General features: G+C 42.4%; 1 protein-coding gene across 6 annotated transcripts; it reads left to right on the top strand.

Moving 5' to 3' along the window:
• Positions 1-3,206: 3,206 nt before the first annotated feature.
• On the top strand, positions 3,207-20,775 carry lrrc17 (leucine rich repeat containing 17). Of its 6 annotated transcripts, none has more exons than XM_029114535.1 (4): positions 3,207-3,335; positions 10,638-11,522; positions 18,201-18,356; positions 19,276-20,775. In XM_029114535.1, exons 2-4 carry the CDS (start codon positions 10,772-10,774, stop codon positions 19,722-19,724), a joined length of 1,356 nt encoding a protein of 451 aa, XP_028970368.1. In that variant the 5' UTR covers positions 3,207-3,335; positions 10,638-10,771; the 3' UTR covers positions 19,725-20,775. The 6 variants fall into 6 exon arrangements, with proteins under 6 accessions (XP_028970368.1, XP_010893450.1, XP_010893448.1 ...); XM_010895148.4 differs by lacking the exon at positions 3,207-3,335 and adding an exon at positions 4,222-4,586; XM_010895146.5 differs by lacking the exon at positions 3,207-3,335 and adding an exon at positions 4,924-5,362.
• The last annotated feature ends 1,146 nt before the right edge of the window (positions 20,776-21,921 follow it).

Below are 21,921 nucleotides of genomic sequence, written 5' to 3'. Positions count from 1 at the left end.
AATTCACAACCATGGTACTCCAGTCCCCCATGGGAATGAAACCCTGGCACTTTGTTCCCCTGTGGAAACCCTGGTTTCCAAGCGCCATGACCTACCATTTCTGCCGCACAGGACCAGAGATGTATCGGCCATGGTCAAAACTAGTGCACTAGAACAGGAACAGGTTGTCATTTGGAACAAACACATAATTATTTGACAAATGTACCATTATTTGTTTAGGCCAAGATTCATTGGGAGGTTTGTCAAGAGTTGGCACCATCTTCAAGGGAGGAACATGTCCACTCAAGCAGGCTTGCAATATTACATCATCACTTACGACCTCGTCTCAAGATTACAGAGAAGAGTGATCTTAATCAGACGTCTCGCTCAGTACTTACTACGGTTGTATAGGGGTTCACAGCTGGGTGTCATTTCATCAATTGCTGTTTTGCAGTCATGTAACAGGTGGTTAATGACACAGTCAGTTTGTCTGAGGTCATCATCTCCCAAAGAACATTCTTCATCCTCTCCAAAAGTACAGGAATAATTCATTTTCAGTACACAGAAGGCAAAGAGAAAAAAAACTGAGAATCTGGAAGGAGAACGAAAAAACGAATTCACACTACGATATCCATGTGACAAATTAAAAGGCTCACGTGTCAGTTAAAACACTTCTTAAGGGTAATTTGGCCTGATAGTGAATTTTACTGCAAATGCTTTTCGCACACATGTCATGACCACCTAACGACACGTTGCTGTTTGCGGTCACCTGACATCTCGAACTGGATACTCACGCTGTGCTGTGCGAGGCCAAGGAGCTCTCTATGTTGTCTGAAGAAAGCACCGGTTCTAGTCTGTGTGCTGGTCCTGTTTGACAAATGCAGTCCGATCACGTTGGTTGGATGAGATGAAAACAGAGCTCTTTGGCGATGCACTCTAATATTCATTTTGGCATTAAGATGAGGACGCAAGAGCAGCCAAAACAAACAAAACATATTTAATGTGAAACATGGCTGTGGATCTTTGATGCCACAGGGCTGTTTGCCTTCCACTGGGCTGAGGGCCTCTGCTGAGGTCAACGACGTCATGACATTTAACCAGTACCAGGAGAATTTGACCTAGGACCTGACTTCCTCCACCAGGACAGATAAAACGTGTCTTCAAGACAACAACCCCAAGAAAATGTCAAAATCCCCAAAGGAATTGTTTTGATGTTCAGGGTATGGATTTCTGCGGACAGGAAGTGGAAGATGCATTGAATCCTCAGTTGCCAATAACTTTGACCGCTTCAATTTTAATCTAAATACAAGTGTCATTTGAGAAATGTGTCATTTTGGTCAATGACCTTCAGTTATTAACGAAACACAATACACTCCTCATGTTGGAGATTTACATTGACCCACTATCTGTCACCATGTCTCATCTGGATCTTCTTTCTAATCTTCATCCACAGTGCTGATGATTGCATGGATGAGAATAAAAAACAAGACAAACATGGAATGAAGATTTAAGTACAGACCCCACGAGACAAAAAACACCCTGTTGACAAACTAGCTTTTTGAGGTATGTGTTTGAGGTGCTTAAAGAGTGGTTGATCCAGTCATTTGCCTGGAGTTGGAACACCTGGCACAGATGCATGGCATAGATCCAATAACCACTAGGTAGAAGACAATCAGACCGGGGAAAAAAGCCTGGTAGCTTTGATGACAGTAAAAGAAGAAAAGCTAATAGAAGATTGTTTTGGCACGAATACTTGTTTCACTTCCGGGTGGGTATCTATGTCGAGACGTTGAAATGAACTAACAGCTACAGCTAAAGACGTGAGATTTGGATAGAAATACACAGAGACAGAGAGAGAGAGAGAGAGAGAGAGAGAGAGAGAGAGAGAGAGAGAGAATGAGTTTTAAAATCTGTTCATTACAAGAGACACTTAAATAACAGGAAAAAAAATAAAAATACATTAAATAATCCTTCTCAGTAACTGAACAAAGAGAGAGGGAAAGAGAGACTATATTCTCTTAGGAAAACCTAAACATAGCATAAATGTTTACACATTGCAGTCTACGAGAAATAAACTTTGGGGGGATTTGGGGACTTTTTAAATGTAAATTATAAACACAGAAATGCGCACACATTAGTAACTTATGCATGAATGTCCCACACTGTTGCTGATAGCAAAACGCAATTCTGAAAGTGCATCTCAACTGTGAAAGGTTTCACGGGAAAGTGGATAAAATGTCAGTTAAAGGTCTAAATATTCAAAAACTAACAGGGGAACCTAACCTGAGTAATATAACAAGGACAGTAAGTATGTTTGGGCCCCAATATTGAGAAATGTACCTTAAAGTTTGGCAAATCCTTGTGCAGGGGTATTCAAATCTGGACTTGAAGACAGTTCCACTCCATTGTTTCACTGCAACCTTCTAATCGGGGACTTATTTAGACCTGGGACACCAGGTGGGAGCAATTAATGATGATGAAAAGAAGGTTAAGTCTCTGATTAGTGGGCTGCAATGGAAAAATGGAGTGGAACTGGCTTTGATACTAATGATTTGAATACTACTGTCCTGAAACCACTTCTGTGGTTTTTCACCCATTTAGCTCAGAATATCATTTGGTGTAATAATGAACACATTCTCAGAATATCATTTGGTGTAATAATGAACACAGTCTCAGAATATCATTTGGTGTAATAATGAACACATTCTCAGAATATCATTTGGTGTAATAATGAACACATTCTCAGAATATAATTTGGTGTAATAATGCTCACACATTCAGAATACCATTTAGTGTATAATGTGCAAGCCCTCAGAATATAATTTGGTGTAATAACATACACATACCTGTACACAGAATTTTATTTGGCGTGTTAATGAACATATTCTCAGAATATAATTTGCCGTATGATTGAGTGCAGTGACACGGGTTGTGCGGCAAAGCAGTAGTAACACCACTGGGCCACGCTGGGACTTCTGATGGATGTTGTATATTCTGCTGTCGGAATACAGACAGTAATTCACCGCAATCACAGTTAATGTTGAAGAGACGTTCTATGGTAAAACACCGAGGGAAACATTCTGCTGTTTCTGAATGGGAGCTTGGAACCTTGCTAGCTTTTTACTGGCCGCAGCAGAGAGTGGGAGTTTTGGGTTTCCTGCCGGGAGATTCATACTACAACGGAACCCATTCAATGGTACCGAGTACCGTGAAGGCAGGCCAGCTTTCAGTGTCCTTGCCGTCTTCTCCATGTTCATCTATGTTAGGTCAACGGTTTATAGCACCTAATGAATCTGTATCAGTGCAGATGGCAGTTGTGCCAAGATGACAGAAAGTCCATTTAAATATTTCCTCACGTAAGTAGAAAACCTTTGCCATGGTTAATGTCCACTCTATTGCCGTGCTATTAGAATTTCACATATTAAATGAATGTCCTGCCAATTTAAAAAGAATTATCCATACTTAAACAGCTAATAAAACACTGATAAAGCGAACCTTACATACAATACATTTATTCAAATTTGATCCAGTTCAAATAATCTTATGTCATTTTTTCCACACTTGCGATTGATGTTAGCAGAAGGTCCACGAGTCCTGTGCATAATTCATTACTGGACGGTCTAATAGCTCTTACAACCTGACGCATCAAAGGGAGTTGAAGCTTTGCAAATGGTGCCCAGTTCTATAAAATATAAAACAAGCTGTGTGTGAGTGTGTGTGTGTGTCATATGTTCATTAAAGCTGTCTCGTGTTACCCAGCCCATAAAACATGCCTCAAGGTGATGGCCAACCACCAGAGTGGATTCAGGTACACCGTCTTGAACAGTTACAAATTCCAAAGGTTAGCAGAAGGCACTTGTGAGTAATCAATTACATTCCTTCATACGTGGCGATGCTTTGTACCCATGTCATGGACCCCAGAAAGACTTTTAACAGAAGTTAACATAAAAAATACTGTACAAAGAAAGTCAGTAGAAATTGTACAGTACAGGACCTACGTTATATCTATACCAGTAGGATAAGTCACGTGGTACGCGGCATGTCCACGGAGTAGGCTACACAAACCCATTTGATGATTACAGTACGCATAGTCAAGGAGATAAAACATCTGAAATTATCTTCAAGACCGTGTCAGATTGTTTGGGAAGAGTTTGTTTTGGAAAACACAGCCAAGACTTCATGTACGAACCTTTCCTCCCCCTTTTCTATCTCCACCAAACAGCCTGACTGACACAAGGCTACATAAGAACAGAACATAGTAGCTTGGCTGGAGGAGCGCCAGTTACTCGACACCATCCATCTACGCGGGCCATTCTCTACTCGTCTGTCTGCGCCGAGTAAAATAACTGTGCCGTGTAATTCAATACCAGAAGGAGCCTGACTGAGCGTTGCTCACGGCTGCACCCAGGCAGCTCGCTCACAGCCTGAGAGGCAGGCAGGACAGGGATTGGAGGCCGGGCAGGGACTGGCGACAAGCGAGGTAGCGGAGGCCGGCGGAAATCCAAAGTATAAACCCTCCATAACTGGACAAAGAGCGCGACACGCGGGACAGACCAGAGCCCAAGTGAAGAACCGGGAAACCCGTCAGTCTCTTTCTCTCCCCAGAGGTACCAGAAACTATATCTCCCTCTCTTTTTCTGTCGACAGCGGTACAATACTACAATGAAACAGATTAAATCAGTCAGTGGTGTAACGGAGATAAACTGCACTAATGTGCAGTAGCACAAACTCTGTCCTAAACAGAACAGCACATTGTCGTTTTGCATAATTCTGCAAAGTAAGACGTTTTAGACGAGCATACTTGATCTGATTCCCAATAGGTTTTTCATGTTTTAGGGCAATTTTCAAATACATTTTTTTTTCTTCTGAAGTTAAAACTTTTATCTTGCGAGAAGTAGTGCAGTTAGTTGCAATAATGGTTTAATGTCTCTGGCCGCATTCCAATGCAATCACCACAGTCTTTTTGTCTGAGAATGTGGTGAAGAGCGCTCTGGTAAAAATTCGCTGTCACAGCTTTTTCTCAAGATAATCACCCTGAATGTGTTTGACGCTCGAATGCACTTATTTGAAACACCGGCGAGAGAGAAAGCGCAAGGAAGAGAATCACAATGTTTTAAGGATTTGCGTTTTGTGCACGTTGCAGTATAAGTGTTCCCTCCAGGATTGGAATGCGACCGTAAAGCCAAGACGGGAAACACCACAGAAAACATTGCCTGGCTGTAGCAATGAGGGAATTATCTGGCTTGTCTTCATCTTTTTAATTTTTAGTTTTCACTTGATTTCTCTGGAAGAGTAAGAACAGCGTGAACATATCAGAGGTCCCTCCGGTAGATGGATTTAAGATTTGTTCTTTCTTTCAAGGCTTCCCGCTTCCTGCCCCTCAGTGAGTTGAAATGTTTTTAATTAAGTCCTGCTGTCGGCGTTCTCTGAGGAGCGTGCTGATGAATGTTATGGCTGAGTAGGGTAGCTGTCTAGCTATGAGGAACAGATCCAGACTCTCAAGGTGTGCCCCAAACGGCGCCCTCTTAATGTAGTGCACCACATTTGTGACTGGGCACAGGGGCACCATATCTGTCTGAGCCCAGGTCAACAGAAACGCACTATATGATGGACAGAATGCCATTTAGGGCCTAGAGTCAGGATCTTGGACGTGACCACAGCTTACTCCTGAAACACTGAGATCAGAACACACTCGCCACAAGTTTGGTTTGGGTGGCAGCCGGGTCGGTTCTGGAGGGGGGGGGGCTGGGGGAATAAAAACACGGTACAGAACAGTCCTTCTGTTCCCTGACTCTTCCCATGGACGTTCCCTTATTTGTGTTTCCGTCAGCTGCACCCTATTCTGTGGTGTGGAGACATTCAGAGAGTCACGGACACGGAGTGGCAGAAATGACCTGGCTGGTGTTGTAACAACCCTGTTCATGGACCCTTCCAGGCTAACTTCATCGTTGCCACCTCATAATAGGTTGCCTGCGAATGGATATATAAACCACATAGGAAACAAACAAAAAACTTGTTAGACAGGCTAACTATCACAAGGAACACTGTTAGAGTCTGTCCGTCCATTTCTGAGTGATTACATTTTCCCAGCGACATCCCGAATAACGTTTGGTTATTGTCACAGCTGCTAATCACCGATTTAAAGGACCTCTCGTTCTCTAGTCTTTTGTTGGTCAGCATGTTGTCGGTCAGCCATATGCATGCAGTTGGTCCCTATATTTGGTATTCAGGGAGAAAGGAAAATGCTGTATCCAAGGAAACACCAATGAGGGCGAGACGTGCTTCGCCCCAGCTGTCTGGTAAATCCATCAGCGGTATAGTGATCGTCTTTCCAACCATGCCTGGTATCAGCTTGTACTGTCTCGCTGTCCCTACAGCCCTGAGATTGTGTCGGTCAATTAAATGTCCCATTTGCACTTTGACCAGCATGTCGGATTTATTGCCGCAGCTCCAGATCTGTAGAAATCCTCTCAAATGCTAATTGCAAGTAAGTGGCCGTGTGAAATGTATCTTGAATGACAACCATGAACATAGCACCTCCAAATATGGAGATCTTGAATAATATGGAGGTTGGCCCGGTGATGAACTTGACCAATCGCAGCTCACTCTGAAGCCCCTTGCAACTGCAGGTGGGACAGTTGCCATGCCAAGTGGCACAGGCCGTTTTTAACCTCCCAGGGGGAAGAGGTGGTAGACACGCTCACGTTACAACTGCCTGGGTTTATATTAGTTGTCTGGCAATGTGGACCCAGAGGAACGTGATGCTCCCTAACCACTCCACGTCTGTTGATGTAAATCACAGCACTCTTGCCCCTTTTTCTGTCTGCCTGTAGGCTGTCTCAGTCATGATCAATGGTCCGGCCTGCCACCGTTGTGCTGTAAGCAATATAGAGAAAAATCCCTCTCAAATTATCTGGTTCGTGTCTACAAATTCTGTTTTCGTAATTGAATTTGATAAACTGTATGTTAATGTGGGTCCTAGAAAGATATTTCCACTTCCTATCTTTGCAGTAGAATTTTAGCTTGAGTGCCCATGATTTGCCATGTGCTGCTAAGGCCGTGTGTGATCTGTAACATCAAAACGAAAGTCACCTTAGAAGGGTCATTTATATATATATATATATATATATATATATATATATATATATATATATATATATATATATATATATATATATATAATGTGCACTCTGGTTACATAATCACCCCACTGATATTGTCAAGCTCCTACAAAAGGGATAGACGTTAGCTTATTTCTGCTGGGAAATGGTCAGAGTGTTATCACTGGAGTATTGGCCAGGGATCGAGGTAAGTTTCTAAGCACAGGGGGCAATGGTCAGGGACAGAGGTTAGCATATTACCCATGAGGCAATGGTCAGGAATGGAAGTCAGACAGTTATTCTTATTTTTCACTGTTTTTTTTACTTTTCTTTTACAAGGTAAGTATGCTAAAAATATGTTCTTATTTACATCAACGACCTGAAATCTATTTGGGTTAACTTACAGTATTAGGGCCAAAAATGTGACAGAACATTAGGGGTTTTTCACCTTATCGGCTCAGGGATAAGAACCCACAACTGTCTGCCCCTAGTTCCAGCATATTCATTAACCCTGTCCAGAATGCATGAGTATGTAATGACATAGATCATTTTGCCTTTTAAAAGCTTCAAAAGAAAAATCTGAATCAGAATTAGTTTTATTGCCAAGTAAGTTTCACAACAAACAAGATGCTGCTATATAAAGAAATATGTTATGGTTTACTCAATACACATTTGGTTACATTATACATTTTCTATTCAGTCACTTTTCATAGTAGGCTTGGTGAAAACCCAGGTGAAGGACCGGGAATGCATTCTGAAATGCATTTGAAATGTTAATAAACACGATAAAATTAAATAACACAGCACACCTGTTCCACAAAACATCTGGGAAATGTAGTATTTCAGTGGCACATTAACAGCAGATAAAACTGAGGTTATTGATTAAACTCTGACCAGGGCACGGAATGATGACTGGTGACTCGTGAAATGAGGAAGAGATGAAGAGGAAAAAAAAGGAGAAAGGGAGAGACAAAGAGGGAGAGGGAGAGAGAAAAAGAGAGGGAGAAAACGAGGGAGAGGGAGAGAGAGACTGCGAGCATTCAGGTCTGTGCGCAGCTAAACATTTACAGAGTGAGCCAGAGCAGTGTTGGAGCTCCGGCAGAACAGTCTTTACATAACACTTACCGACACACCCACAACCGCCCCCAAAGCTCCAGTCACACGCCAACCAAAGCTGATCTAAATAGAGCACTGGAACCAGCGCTCTACGGTCCTGGCGTCGGCTGGAGGTGGGCCAGAGGGGGGCCAGAAGCGGGCCCTGGACCGGATGGGGTTTAGGAAGGACCGGAGGCCCAGGCCTTGACCATGTGGTCTGGATGTGGGAGAGTGTGTGTACTCTGGCAGGGCCATTGCCACAGTGCTAACTGCGCTAACGCAGAGAGAGACTAATCCCATCAGTCAGCAAGTCAGCTCATTTCGCCCCAAAGGGAACAGATTCCAATGGAGTTGGTCGTTGTAGCGAGTTGATAGATTGAGACTCTCAGCTCTCACTGCCATCTGCGAACTACGTGTGGGGCTGCCAGGGTGTACATTAGCGCGAGGTGTACTCCAACCGAAGAAGTCAGGGGTGTTTACATCACCAGTTCTCCGTCTCTCGCTGTGGTTTCCAGTGTGGATGGCTGCAGTGGTGTCTGGATGATTCAGCTGAACTGGCTGCTGCTTTCCATCACGGCAGGGATTAATGAGTCACCTTTCTGTACCGGAACCTTCCCTGCTGGGGGTTGAAACCCACTGCGCGATCACCCACAGGCACGCACCGCACTACAGCCAGACAACTGCTACAGAATATAGTGTTGGGTTACTGTGAATTTGTCATCGTCGTTAGACCATGAACGCGGACGCTCGGTTTGGTTTAATAACGTGACTGAAGGATTATAAATGCAGCCTGAGGAAATGCCGTTGCCCCAAGAAAAGAACCACTGAGGCTGCCGGCCTGATGTCCCCTCGAGCTTATTTCCTGGACACATTTGGATGCACCCTTTAAACATTATCTGTTTGTCATTAAGCAAGACACTCTGATCCAGAACGACTAACAGTAGTGAAGTGCTTAAAAAATAAGCACACGGGTATCGAACCCACAACCCCCTGGCATGACACCACCCATGGGACTCATAACACCACCCGCCACACAGTACCTTTGCACCAGTGGTTAAGGATCTCAGTAAAGCCTATTGGGCCAGTACACATATTAATCACTGACTGCAAACAACAGAGAGAGGAGGCAGAGAGGGAGAGGGAGGGAGAGAGAGAGAGAGAAAATGAATAGAGATACTATTAGATTATTGAAACGAAGAAAACAGGCTTATAAAGGTCAGACAGCCACTAGGTTTTACTTGAAGACGGGAGTTAAAGTAGGAGAGGATGTTGGAGTATAGAAGAGGAGTAGGGAGCCAAATTGAGCTCAAATGTATTGACTGTAAGAAAAGAAAAACGTAAATGAAAAAACTAAATTAAATCATATGAAGCAATAGATTCAAGCGTGGGAAAAGTGTATGCTAAAATCTTTAAATGGATTTTCGCATCTGATCGTTCAAACACGTTTTTTCCACGTTTGCTTCTTACGATTACAATTTCTTCCCACCTACGTTCGAGTCATGTTTTCTCAAAACCAAGTTGGGAAGAAATTGTAATCGTAAGAAGAAACGAACGTGGAAAAAACGTGTTTGAACGAAGACATTGTAAGATTTAATTTAATAATTGCGTACACCTTTCCCAAGCCTGAATATATTTTCATACGACTGAATTGAGTGTTTTCATATTAGGAAATGTTTCAGTTACGTTTTTCTTTTCTTACAGTCAATACATTTGAGCTCAATTTGACTCCATAGAGGAGGGGAGGATAGGGGTAGACTTGTTTCTAAACACTTGGCCAAAACGATAGTTGTGAGAGGATCTTGGCGCGATAGCATTAGGTTTGAACTTCATCTGCCACAACAAGCGCTGAGTTATAATGTAGTTACGTGACGGCAGTGTAGAGCGCCGCTGTCTTGATATCGCACAGACGCGCGACATAAGAAAGCTACCGTTTAAATAAAAACGTGTTGGTTTTAATAAAATTACGTTAATGACGCAGCTAGCCACCTCACGGAAGGAACGTTGCATTCATTGCTGTTGGCTACTAGCCGGTTAGCTTCATAGGGTCCTGCACCATTTGTCTCGCAGTATTTTTATCAGCTAAAATCAAAAGATGATCGATATTTAGTATACATTGATATGGTCACAGTCAATACCGCCAACTTTGCATTGTCGTGGCAGGCGTGAGTGTCGTGTGCATTAACCGAGGAGTAAGTATTTTTTGTAGGAATTAATTGTAGGATTTTATTAGAAGCAATTATTTCATAAGAACACATCTCCAAAAAGAATCCTATAGCATGGTTCCAAACCATGATAGAAAACGGTAAGGGACTTTTTCCTTTCTGGTCCATACCTCCTTCTATGAATTCTTCACTCAAGTGTCTTTCTCTATGCCTCTCCAACACACTCTTTCTCCCCTCAGTCAATGTTCCACTCTTTCTCTCTCGCTCTCTCTCTCACACCCTCCCTCTCTCTTCTGCACAGCTGTAACCAGCTTCCCTGACGCCAGCAGCTACCCAAGGCCATCTCACCAGTTGAGTTCAAAAGGACATTACTCTCCTCGCTCCCTCCTCCTCCCCCTTGTCCTCCTCGCTCCTGGTCCTCCTCCGTCTTCCAGCATGCGTCTGCTCAGCGCCTTGCTGCTCCTTCTGCTCTTCAGGTCCGTCGAGCCCAGGAAGGGAGACCGGGGATGGGACCAAAACAGGTCAGGCAGAGCCCGGGGCAAAGGCAGAGCCAACGCCGTCAGGCGCCAGACCTCCGATTGCAAGGAATACATAGACGCCAGTGAAAAGTTCCTGGACTGCCAGGACCGGCAGCTCACTGGTGTCCAGCAGCACTGGCCGGAGGACATCGAACATCTCCAACTGGGCCGCAACAAGATCCAGGTGCTCCGAGACAACACCTTCTCCCGTTTCAAGAACCTGATCAGCCTGGATCTTCAGCAGAACGAGATATCCCAGCTGGAGGAGGAGGCTTTCGCTGGGCTGACCCAGCTCACCACCCTGCTCCTCCAGCACAACAACATCAAGACCGCCTCGGAGGAACACCTGCTGCCCCTGCCCCGCCTCCAACACCTGCGTCTCTACGACAACCCCTGGGACTGCAGCTGCAAGCTGGAGAGCTTGGTCAGAACCCTGCAGGTGCCAAGCAACCGTAACCTAGGCAACTACGCCAAGTGTTCCTGGCCGGAGGCCCTGAGGGGGGAGAAGCTGAAGAAGGTGCGGGTTGAGCGGGTGTGCCCTGGGGGGCATCTGCCCGGCCAGAAACCCCCGGAGGGACCGGGTCGCCTGCCCAAGCCACCTCCCAACGTGAATTCTGTGTGCCACACCTACATGTTCCCCAAACCTATGCTGGACTGCAAAAGCAAAGGTAAGCCTTGTCTAGGCTTTTCGAGCTGGCTTCTCTCACATCACTGCTAAGTTGCTTGTGTAAACCAGGTCTCCACATGAGGTGTACCATCCTGTAGGTTTTGTCTTCAATCCTGGTTTTAACCAACCAGATTTATTTTTACATCCAGCTAGTTATTGGAATCATGTGTGCTAGATTAGGGTTGGAGAGGGAACGTGCGGGGCGGTAGCTTCCCTGGAATAAGGCTGGACAACCTGGGTGTAAACTTCTTGGAGTGAATTTCCTTCTTGGACAATCAAGTTTAGTGTTTTTCTTCAGAAACTACAGTGATTTATATGGGGGTTTGTGCCTGTTCATTGGGACCAGATACATTTCCACTGAAAATGGTTTTTAATCCAGGAGAAGTCTTAGTATGAGCCTGGGAAACCTGCCTTGCTCTTCTGCTAATGTGTCACTATATTTATCAAAATTCGCTGGCCATTTTTCAGCAATTGGCCTGATTTCACAGAATTGGCCTGATTCAGCAGAGTGGAGAAGAGAGTGGCTTTTAGTTGCAACCAGGGCCTTGGTGGATAATGACTGGTTTCTAAATCGGGTTCTCTGCTACATCACTGAATCAGCATGCGGTAGACGTGACAGTAAACCAAAAGCCCTTCATAGCGATGGGCTTGCAGCGTAGAAACCGTGGAAACCTGTAAATTGAGACAAAAGGGGACCATGGGAAAGTGGTAAATTCTCATTCCTGTCTTCCATCCAGAACCTCACATCTGGCTCAGCCTCTGTGGAACTGAGTGGAACCGCCACATCTGAACTGTCGCCACACACTAACGTCCACGAAGAAACCGTTGCAGAGTAGTTCCTCATACAGTTGCTTGACCAGGAACCATAAAGCACCAATTGAATATCGTTTTGGGAGCTCGTGCTGTGAGGAAAGTGCTTGTCTTTTTCTGCGCTCGTGTTTTCAGTGCTTTGTTTCTGTGCAACACTGCGGAAAAATAGTCTACGTCCATAATAATGACATGAATGGTCTCTCGGTACTAAAATAGATAAGAACTGGCTTGGACTGTGCTGTTTTGTTCCCCCGTATATTTTCGACATGGCCCAATGTGATGATGAATGAGCGTAATATAATGATATACTGTCCCTGTCCATTTGACAGTGAGGCCATTATCAGGATTAATCACATAAAAATGAAATGAATAGATTGGCATTTTCTTTGAATTCAATATTAGAGCCTCCGGGTGTGTTCTATTAGTTCTATGTCTATAGTTGAACATGGAAGAAGCAGGAACACAGCTCTCTCTGTCCTCTAGAACCCCTGTTCAAGTGGGAGCAACAGTTTCCCTTTGCTTTTATAAGCAACCCTTTATCTGAACCTCAGAAGGTCCTACTGGTTCTCCTACTGCCATGTTTTTTTCCTCCGCTCTGTCTCTCTATCTTTCTCTCTCCCATTGGCCTCTGTCTCTCTCACCTCCTGGTCTCGCTCTCTTTCTCTCCCCCTTCAGTCTCTCGTTCCGGTCAATCTCTCTCTCTCCGATCTCTCTCTCTCTCTCTCTCTCAGTTGTGAGGCTTTTTGTGGGGATTTATCTAATAAATCAGAGGTACGGTGTGGGAGGCAGAGCCAGCCTTATCTAAATACAAATACACTAATAAGGTATCTGATGGCAGATTGTGTTTAACAGGCATGCTATGCTAAAAAAGGAAAAGTCCATATGGCATTTTCCCCAAATTCCAGATGGCCAGTCTGCCTCTGGCCGAGTGGGAGTGAGTCTGGTGGTGGTTGTCCATTATACTTTCCTCCTCAGCAGTGGTTTGCGTTATACCTATGTTGCAGGGCATATTTACGACCTAAACCTATGGCTCCCAGAATACATTAACCTAATGTGGAAGACTTTGCAGGGTAAACCCTTGTTGAGCTCCAGCAGATCATAAAATAAGACTTTAACTAAGATGTTTTTTCAGTCTGGAGAGAATCAACTCTCACAGTTCTTTTGTCTTTAATGGTTTGTTGGCCATATTTTTATTTGGGAGGGGGGGTGGTTAATATAGCGTGGAGGACAAATATGAAAATGGGTAAGTTTCTGTAAACGAGCAGGGGGTATGGACAAACGTGACCGCTTACTCCAGCAGGCCTACAGAACAGCGTGTGTGTTTGTGTGTGGGGGCCAGAATGCTTTCATGTAAAGTACAGAGGTTATCTCATCTGTAACAAGCTGCTGTCTGTAATAGTAGATTAGACATTCAACCTTTTGGTTTCAACGGAGCACAGTTGCAAAACCGTGCGTGTTTCATAGAAACATATTGTTTGAGTTTGAAATCAACATGTTTCAGCGTATGCTGTTCAGAGGAAGGGAGATTTGGTTAATAAATGTTGCTTGTTAAAAAGTGTATAATCCATTATTGTTTGTTGACTTTATTCCAAGGTGAATAATGACCAAATCGGTCAAACCCCAGCGCCTCAGTTCCTTCATCTGTGCTGTATATGCTTTCTAATAATACATTAACATAGGTAAACAGTATTACTCAAACCACTTACAATGTCTATAGAGTAGCTTCAAAGAAACACAAAACAAAATGTTTTCCATGTTATGGCTATCTCAACTAAACGTTAAGTAACGTTATTGATTGTGAATACTACATTTGCATTACTGGTAGGCCTATTAGCTTACTAACAGCATCTAATGTTTAAGTTTGACACCAAAACTACTTTGTTTCACATGTTTATAACATCCAAACTCAAAATTCTTAAAAGCCCATATCAATATATAGGTCTAAAATTATTGTATTATGTGCATAGACTTGCCAACATGATCAGACAAACAATTTCCCAAGCATTCAAGCTCCATACAAAATCAACTCTTAAAATGAATAGATTTGATTTCAATGACACAAATAAAGATAAATAAATAAAATAAAACTCCTAATCACTTCGGTCACGGTCGTTCCACTCACCTGCATGTTTCCCATTTACAGAGTATACCTCGCATCCTTTAAAAAAACGATTGTACTCTGGAAAGAAATCAGTAAGGCTCTAATTTTACTCAAAGCAAATTTAAACATGTAACTACTTATATATCTGTCGTTATGAAACACAGTGAAGTTACAGAACTATCTAGCTACAGTAGCTAGCTATATAGCTACAGTAAATAACTTGAAACATTGGCCCGCTTTACAAGTGACCTGACCCAGTAACTTGAAAACAAACAATGTTACCAACTAACTAGCTATTTTCACAAATGGAAAAAGTGTGTATTTGAATGCTGACATTATCCATAAATCATCTAAAGTATAAAAAAAAAAGTGACATTTAAAAGTAAAATGTTCTTACCGCTGGATGCCTCGCTGCAAACATCACTTGTCGATGCTACATTGTCATTTGTCAAAATAATGGGAGCTGACCGCGTGGATTCGGCAGGTGTATCCGCCCCCCACGTTCCATCATCCTGTTGTTGCCGGCATTTCAAAAGGCTTCTGAAGTTGACGGTTTCCATTTCTACAACATCCTCGCTGGCGCTGCTGTCTATATGCATGTTTGTACAGGTACAGGTGACATTTAACTTGAAGGAAACAGATGAACATATCAGGGAACTCCCTTAGCATAGAGTACCTGAAATAGTTCCACTGCTACCACACTTCTGTTATCTGTTGTATTTTGTTAACTTTGTTGATTATGTTTGATTTTTATTATGTGTATGGTCTTCTTTCCAGCACATATTTTTGCCTATAGCTTATTAATTGGTTAGAATGCACTCGCTACTAAGCTCTAGTTGCTTTCCCTATCTCTTTTAAAATGCCTGCATTTAGTCTACTCTTAAGTTGTTTTGCATAAGAGCATCTGCTAAATTACTAAAATTTTAATGTGAAATTGTGGTGACGCATCGCTGATGACCGCTGGAATCTGAAAAACAGGATGGTAACCCGGGAAAAGTTTTCCCTCCAGAACATTTGCACGTTCCTCAACCCTGGGCAGCAAAGCAAACTGAGCTGTCTGGAAATAGGACTTTGTAGACAAAGAGGGAACATCTTGGCATGCATTTCAAATTGCACTATATCGAGTGTGTTACTTTTTGACCAGGGTTCATCGGAGTCTGTAAACAGTGTTACTCAAAACACTTGTGTCTATAGAGTAGCTTCAAAGAGACACAAAACAAAATGTTTTCCATGTTATGGCTATCTCAACTAAACGTTATTGATTGTGAATACTACATTTGCATTACTGGTAGGCCTATTAGCTTTACAAAATGACTGGTAAGGATGATTGACGCCTCAACGCTGTCATGATATGTGAGCAGCTGTCTGTCTTATAAACAGGCGAAGGCAAATCAATAGACTCCACGGAAACCAGAGAACAAGAATAACTGCTATGCTTAGCACTATTCTAAAACGTCTTTGAAATGTTTAGAGTGCAAGCAAGCGAGTTTATTCATATAGCACAACATACATAGAAGCAATTCAATGTGCTGTACAAAGAAAAATATATATATAAATATATAATAGCATAAAAACAAATACTCAGATGAAAACATCAAAAGAAACATAGTAATAAAATCATAGGCACGTGAAAAGAGGTGTTTTGAACCTGGATTAAATTTTTTTTTGGCCACGTCTTAGATCTTCTGGTAGTTTATTCCAGTTGTGTGCAGCATAACCGCTAAACGCAGCTTCTCCATGTTTAGTTTGGAATCTACCTTACTAGCTGACCTGAGTTCATGGATCTAAGAGCCCTGCTCGGTTTATATTCTTCAAACATATCAGAAATTTATTCAGGGCCTAAACCATTCAGTGATTTATAAACTAAAAGCACCACTAAAAAATCTGTAACTGATTGGAAGCCAGTGCAAAGATTTAATAACTGGAGTGATGTGCGCTGTTCTCTTGGTCTTTGTTAACATTCTAGCAGCAGCATTCTCAAGGAGCTGCAACTGTTTTACAGACTTTTTGGGGAGTCCAGTTAAGAGGCCATTACAGTAGTCAACCCTACTAGAGATAAAAGCATGGATTAGCTTCTCTTGGTCTTTTTGGGACACCAAGCCCTTGATTCTGGCTATATTTTTAAGATGATAGAATGCTGTTTTGGTGACCGCTTTGATATGACTGTTAAATGTGAGGTCTGAATCTATCAGAACACCAAGATTAAGCACTTGATCCCTGGTTTTTAGGGACCGAGAATCCAGCTCTTTACTAATACTAATTATTTTATTTTTGTTGCCAAACACAACAATCTCTGTTTTAGCTTGATTTAATTGTAGACAATTTAGTTTCATCCAGGTATTTATGTGCTTTGTACAGTGACACAGAGAGTCTGTTGAGCTGTTGTCATACTGTCCGAGAGCCATATGTATTTGAGTATCATCTGCATAGCTAAGGTAGGTAATGTTGTTGTTCTGTACAAAGTGGCCCAGAGGTAGCATATAAAGATTGAACAGAAGTAGTCCGTGAACTGATCCCTGGGGAACTCCGCATGTCATAGCCCCCCTTTCAGATTCATGATTACTAATGGTGACAAAGTAACTCCGGCCATCTAGATAAGATCTGAACCAACTCTTTTTTAATAGGGGCTTAATGGCAGCTGTTTTTAGAGATGTTGGGAAAATGCCTGATTGCAGGGAGCTATTAACTTTTATAGAGTACATTTTGTTTTTTTTAAGTCTGATGGCAGTGTGTCAAGACACCATGTGGAAGCTTTAAGATGTCGAACTGTCTCTTCTATGGATTTTTGATCAATTGTATTAAATTGTGACATAATAACCAAGTTATGTCTTGGTGGTTGTGGTGACGGTACAGAGTCCTTGTTAGACTGTGTAGTTCTGATGGTCCGTCTAATTACTTAAAATGTTTCCACTAAAGAAACATGCAAATTCATTACATTTCACACTGGACATGAGTTCTGATGCTATTTGCTTTATTGGGTTTGTAAGCTTGTCGACCATGACAAATAGAGTGCAGGTATTGTTGATATTCTTGTTGATCATTCCTGATAAATGTTGCTGTCTGGCCCTGCGTAACTCATTGTTGAAGCTCCCAAGGCTTTGTTTATAGATGTCATAGTGAATTTGAAGTTTAGTTTTCGCTTTCCTACATTCTCTTTTCAGCACCACCTTACCTCATAGTTTTCTTCACCTTTACCGGTGCAACACGATCCATGACATTCAATATTTTGGCATTAAATTGATCCAGGAGTACATCAACTGACTCAGCACTTATTGTTGGAGAGATAGTTATGGCCTCCATTAACTGAGCATTGGTACTCTCATTAATGTATCTTTTCTTAATCAGACAAGGCCAAGTCTTTAACCATTACAGAGGAAATATTGAGACCTTTAGAGAGAACCAGATCTAGAATGTGGCCTTGTTTGTGTACGCTCTTTCACATGTTGAGTGAGATCAAAAGTGTCAAGTAGTGCAAAAACATTTTGGCATTATTGTCTGTACTATTGTCCATGTGGATCCCCTGTAATAATGAACAAGCTATAATCAACTGATATAACAGAGTATATATCCATCCAGTATCAACAAAAGAGTAATTACTGGTTATCCAGTCATCAATTCTCACAATAATATGACTTTGCAACTGGAATGTTTAGAAAAGCTTTTGACCTGCCCCTAACCTTCATATCTCTCTTCACCAACATCAGTTTTACCTTCTCTCCCTTGCTTTCTCCCTTTTATCTCTCTCTCTCTGTCTGTCCCTCTTTTCAGAGCTGAAGAACATCCCCTCGGACCTCCCTTCAGACATTGTGAAGATGGATCTGTCTAGAAACAGTATCACTCATCTCCGGCCCAATGAATTTGTTGCTGCCAGAGACCTGAAGCTCCTCAACCTCAGCAGCAACAGTTTGGATCAGATCGCCACAGGTGAGGAGTGGAGCTGTCCCTAATGTTTTACAGCACTGCTGTTGGTGACATGTTCCGCAACACATGCTGCACGTATTAGCAAAGGCTCACCTGTTGAAGGATTTATAATGATTAATGAATATGACTGGAAAACAGAGGAGCTTGAATTTCTAGAGAATGATAAAGGAGTTGGCAAATGCCGAAGCGAATCTGTTGATCAGCTTTTGATTCTGACTAACTCGAATCCTACAAAGGTGAAAAGCAGGGTCAAGGGATAGTAATGAATGTTGTTAATTTTATTATGTTGTAACGTTATAAAATATGAGGAGTTTTGCTTCAGACCAGATTTGGTCAAACCCTGAGAGACCTTGACTAAGCCTACTGCAAAAACAGGTCAAAGAAAAAAACATTGTGGTATGTGTGAGTGATTGGTATTATGCAAACTGGAAGCAGGGTCATAAGGAGATTTGGGTCCTTCAACCAAGAAAGAGGTCAAATTAGGAATGAGGATTTAGTTTGGCAGATTTTAATTTTTGGCTGTTTCAAGGCTGTTTTCATACATTTCTACAAATTGTGACATGATTTATGTGTCTTTAACATAAGGTCTTAGTGAGAATGACTAACCAAATCATGAGAGGTTGTCTGAAGTGATCACATTTTAGTCAAGAATATAAACCAGTTAACATATGAGTTGACGTTAGGGTTAGGCAAGTGTTTTCCTTGGGTAGGGCTAGCACTAACCCTGTTGAAATGCCCTCCGCCAGCAACTGGCTTATACGCTCCTAACTCAGCACAGAAAGAAACCAATCACATCCAGATGAGGATGACGAAACCCGACCAGCCTCAACAAAACACCAGAAGTTGTTCCATCATCCATTGACTACAACCAACAAACTAAACTCTAACCCAACTTTCTACATTTTCCCATGTCCCCCCTCAGCTGCGTTCGCCGGGCTCCTGTACTTGCAAGAGCTGGACCTGTCCAACAACAGCCTGCACTACTTTCCGTACGGAGTTTTGGAGGACCTGTACTTTCTCAGGAAAATGAATCTTGGCGACAACCCCTGGGTCTGCGACTACAACATCCATTACCTGATCTACTGGCTGAAGCATCACCCTGGAGTGGCCTACACTGGCCTGGTCTGCGCCGAGCCTCCGGAGTTCAGGGGCTGGCAGGTGGAGAATTATGTCAAGACATACAATGGAGAGTGCCCCAAGGACAAGGAACGGCAACCGGGCACGGCAGATTCAGGCACCGACCAGAACGAAACGGGCGCGGGGATGGATACGGCCGAGGAGCTGGTCACCCAGGTGGACGAGGAAGAGCTGCTTCCGAGGCCTCTGAGAGACCCGCGTCCAAAGAAATATGACGTCATCAGGTTGAGTTAACAATCGGGAGCGAACTCTGACTACATCGTCAGAACTGGGGCACGGCGTCGACGGTGGACGGAAGATTTCAAGCCGCGGGTTTGCCAACGTTGGGTTATGACAGGATTGATTAGAAATGAGTGAGAACAATCGCTGGAGTTTTTGTATTTGCCCTGAACATTCCGATTTAGTCTGTATCAGATCAAGAAAAAGGTGTGGATTCCACCGTCATAACCAACGCAGGATAGTTGTAGCTGTTTTTTGTTACTAGGGTGTTTCGTACCGTTCTGGTTTTCATTTTTTGAAAAAGTAGAAGTTCATGTATGACGGTTTTGACAATTTGTTCATCCAATAAAACATTATTGTTTTCCCTGAGAGATCAATTCATGAGGTTTGCATTATGGACATCTTAACGCACTTAAATGCTCACGCACGCAGCTCACTAGCTCATACTTTTTGCATGGGATTCAAGTCCATCCATCCCTTAACCCAAAGACCTACTGTATGTTTTGGATCTTCCGTGCATTCTACCTTGACCATAATACAACATCCCTTTGTGATGTTTCTGCAGACAGCTTGTTCAAGGCTGTGCTTCCTGCCTCTCTCTATACCACAACAGATTTAGCAAAGGCCTGAAAGTCACATTGTGAGCAAATCCAGATGTTTTTCGAAATGGCCGTGTATACGCTTAGATGGACTGCAGACCATCTGATGTCCATTCACTGGGTTTCCATGACAACGCATCCTGAAAGGACCCCTTTGGCCCGTGACATCACAAGGGTCAGACGTGACTGTGGGAGGGACGTGACTCTGAAGTTCTGAGGCTAGCAGCACTGTTAGTGTCTTGACAGGGATACGTCAAATGGAAACACACACTGCTGTTAACCTTGCTCTCACTTTTAAATTTGGCAACATGCTGGCATGTATATCATAAACAAAGGGGGTGGAGACTCAAATATATTTAGGATACATTTTAGGATGGCCAAGTTGCATTGTTTTATGCATTAAGAAATGTCTTTTTTATGTGTAACTTGTATTTGCAAATGTTTTTGGAATACATTTTGTTATTTGACTATTGTTTGTCCATTTCTGGTTTATTTCAGATTTTTTATATAGGCCTATACATTTTTTAGGTATTGTTGCTGTCAAGCTGTCCAAATGTTTAGTGGTTTGTTATTTGAGAAAATAATTCTTATTTTGTCAATTTCAAGCCATTCCAATTCTGTCCATTGTTAAAAAACGCTGAAATGCTATTTATTATATATTTACTTTATAGGACATGCTTTTGTATTTTGTCCATTTAGCCTTGTCATCTCAGGATTTTGTCAGTTGGAACAGAACCTTGTACAGTGACTATGGAACTTCACTGCTCGCTCTGCCAGTTATGTGTCTGGACGAAAACATAGTTTGGATTAAATTGGGATATTAACAAAACAGAACACGCCAAGCCAACTTTAAAAAAAATTATAATACAGACATACAGAAATTACCCCCGAAGTGGTTCTCCTTTTGTTGAGACTACTAGTACAATGCTTGAGTACTAGAGATTTGAAAGGATATTGCACATTTGTAACTTTTTCCTGTGGTTATTTCATTCACTCACAGTGATTCACAAGAAGCATCACCCCCCGCAGAAAAACATCTGTTAGAGATCGTCACTCATCCAGAGGATATTAATGAACAGCTCTGACCGACACACATTTTGTTCTTTTAAATCACTACAAGATACTGCATGGTGTTGATACAGAAAATACAGACAGTCCTGTGGAAACATGAAGTTTTCTCCATGTCGTTAGCAACAGTGTTTTTTTAAAGAGGGTCCAATGCTGAGAGCCACAGATAATTGTTTTGCCACTTCAGTACCAATATCTTTTCTCCTGTTCTGAAATACAAGCCCAGAAAAGGGTTAAATGTGAGTTACACCACTTTTTTCATTCCACTTGAACTAATGGTTAACTCTGTTTATTACATTTGTGGTCTGCAAACAAATAATGGACCCACTAGAGTGCACTATCTTTGGGAGTGACCTCTTAGTCAACTTATTAGTAGAAGTAGGTCTATTTGAGTTCAGGAACTTTGGCCACGTTTACACAAGCAGCAAGTTTCTGATCTGTATGTCTATGGTCGTTTTATTGTCGTTTTTTTCGTCAGATTCTATGTTTTTTTCCCACATAAGATCTTTGTCACAGCTGATCTGATTGGTTAATAGGACCATTAG

The sequence above is a fragment of the Esox lucius genome, chromosome 18, assembly GCF_011004845.1.
Source record: "Esox lucius isolate fEsoLuc1 chromosome 18, fEsoLuc1.pri, whole genome shotgun sequence".
Taxonomy (NCBI): domain Eukaryota; kingdom Metazoa; phylum Chordata; class Actinopteri; order Esociformes; family Esocidae; genus Esox; species Esox lucius.
This window is presented reverse-complemented; position numbering and strand designations above follow the sequence as displayed.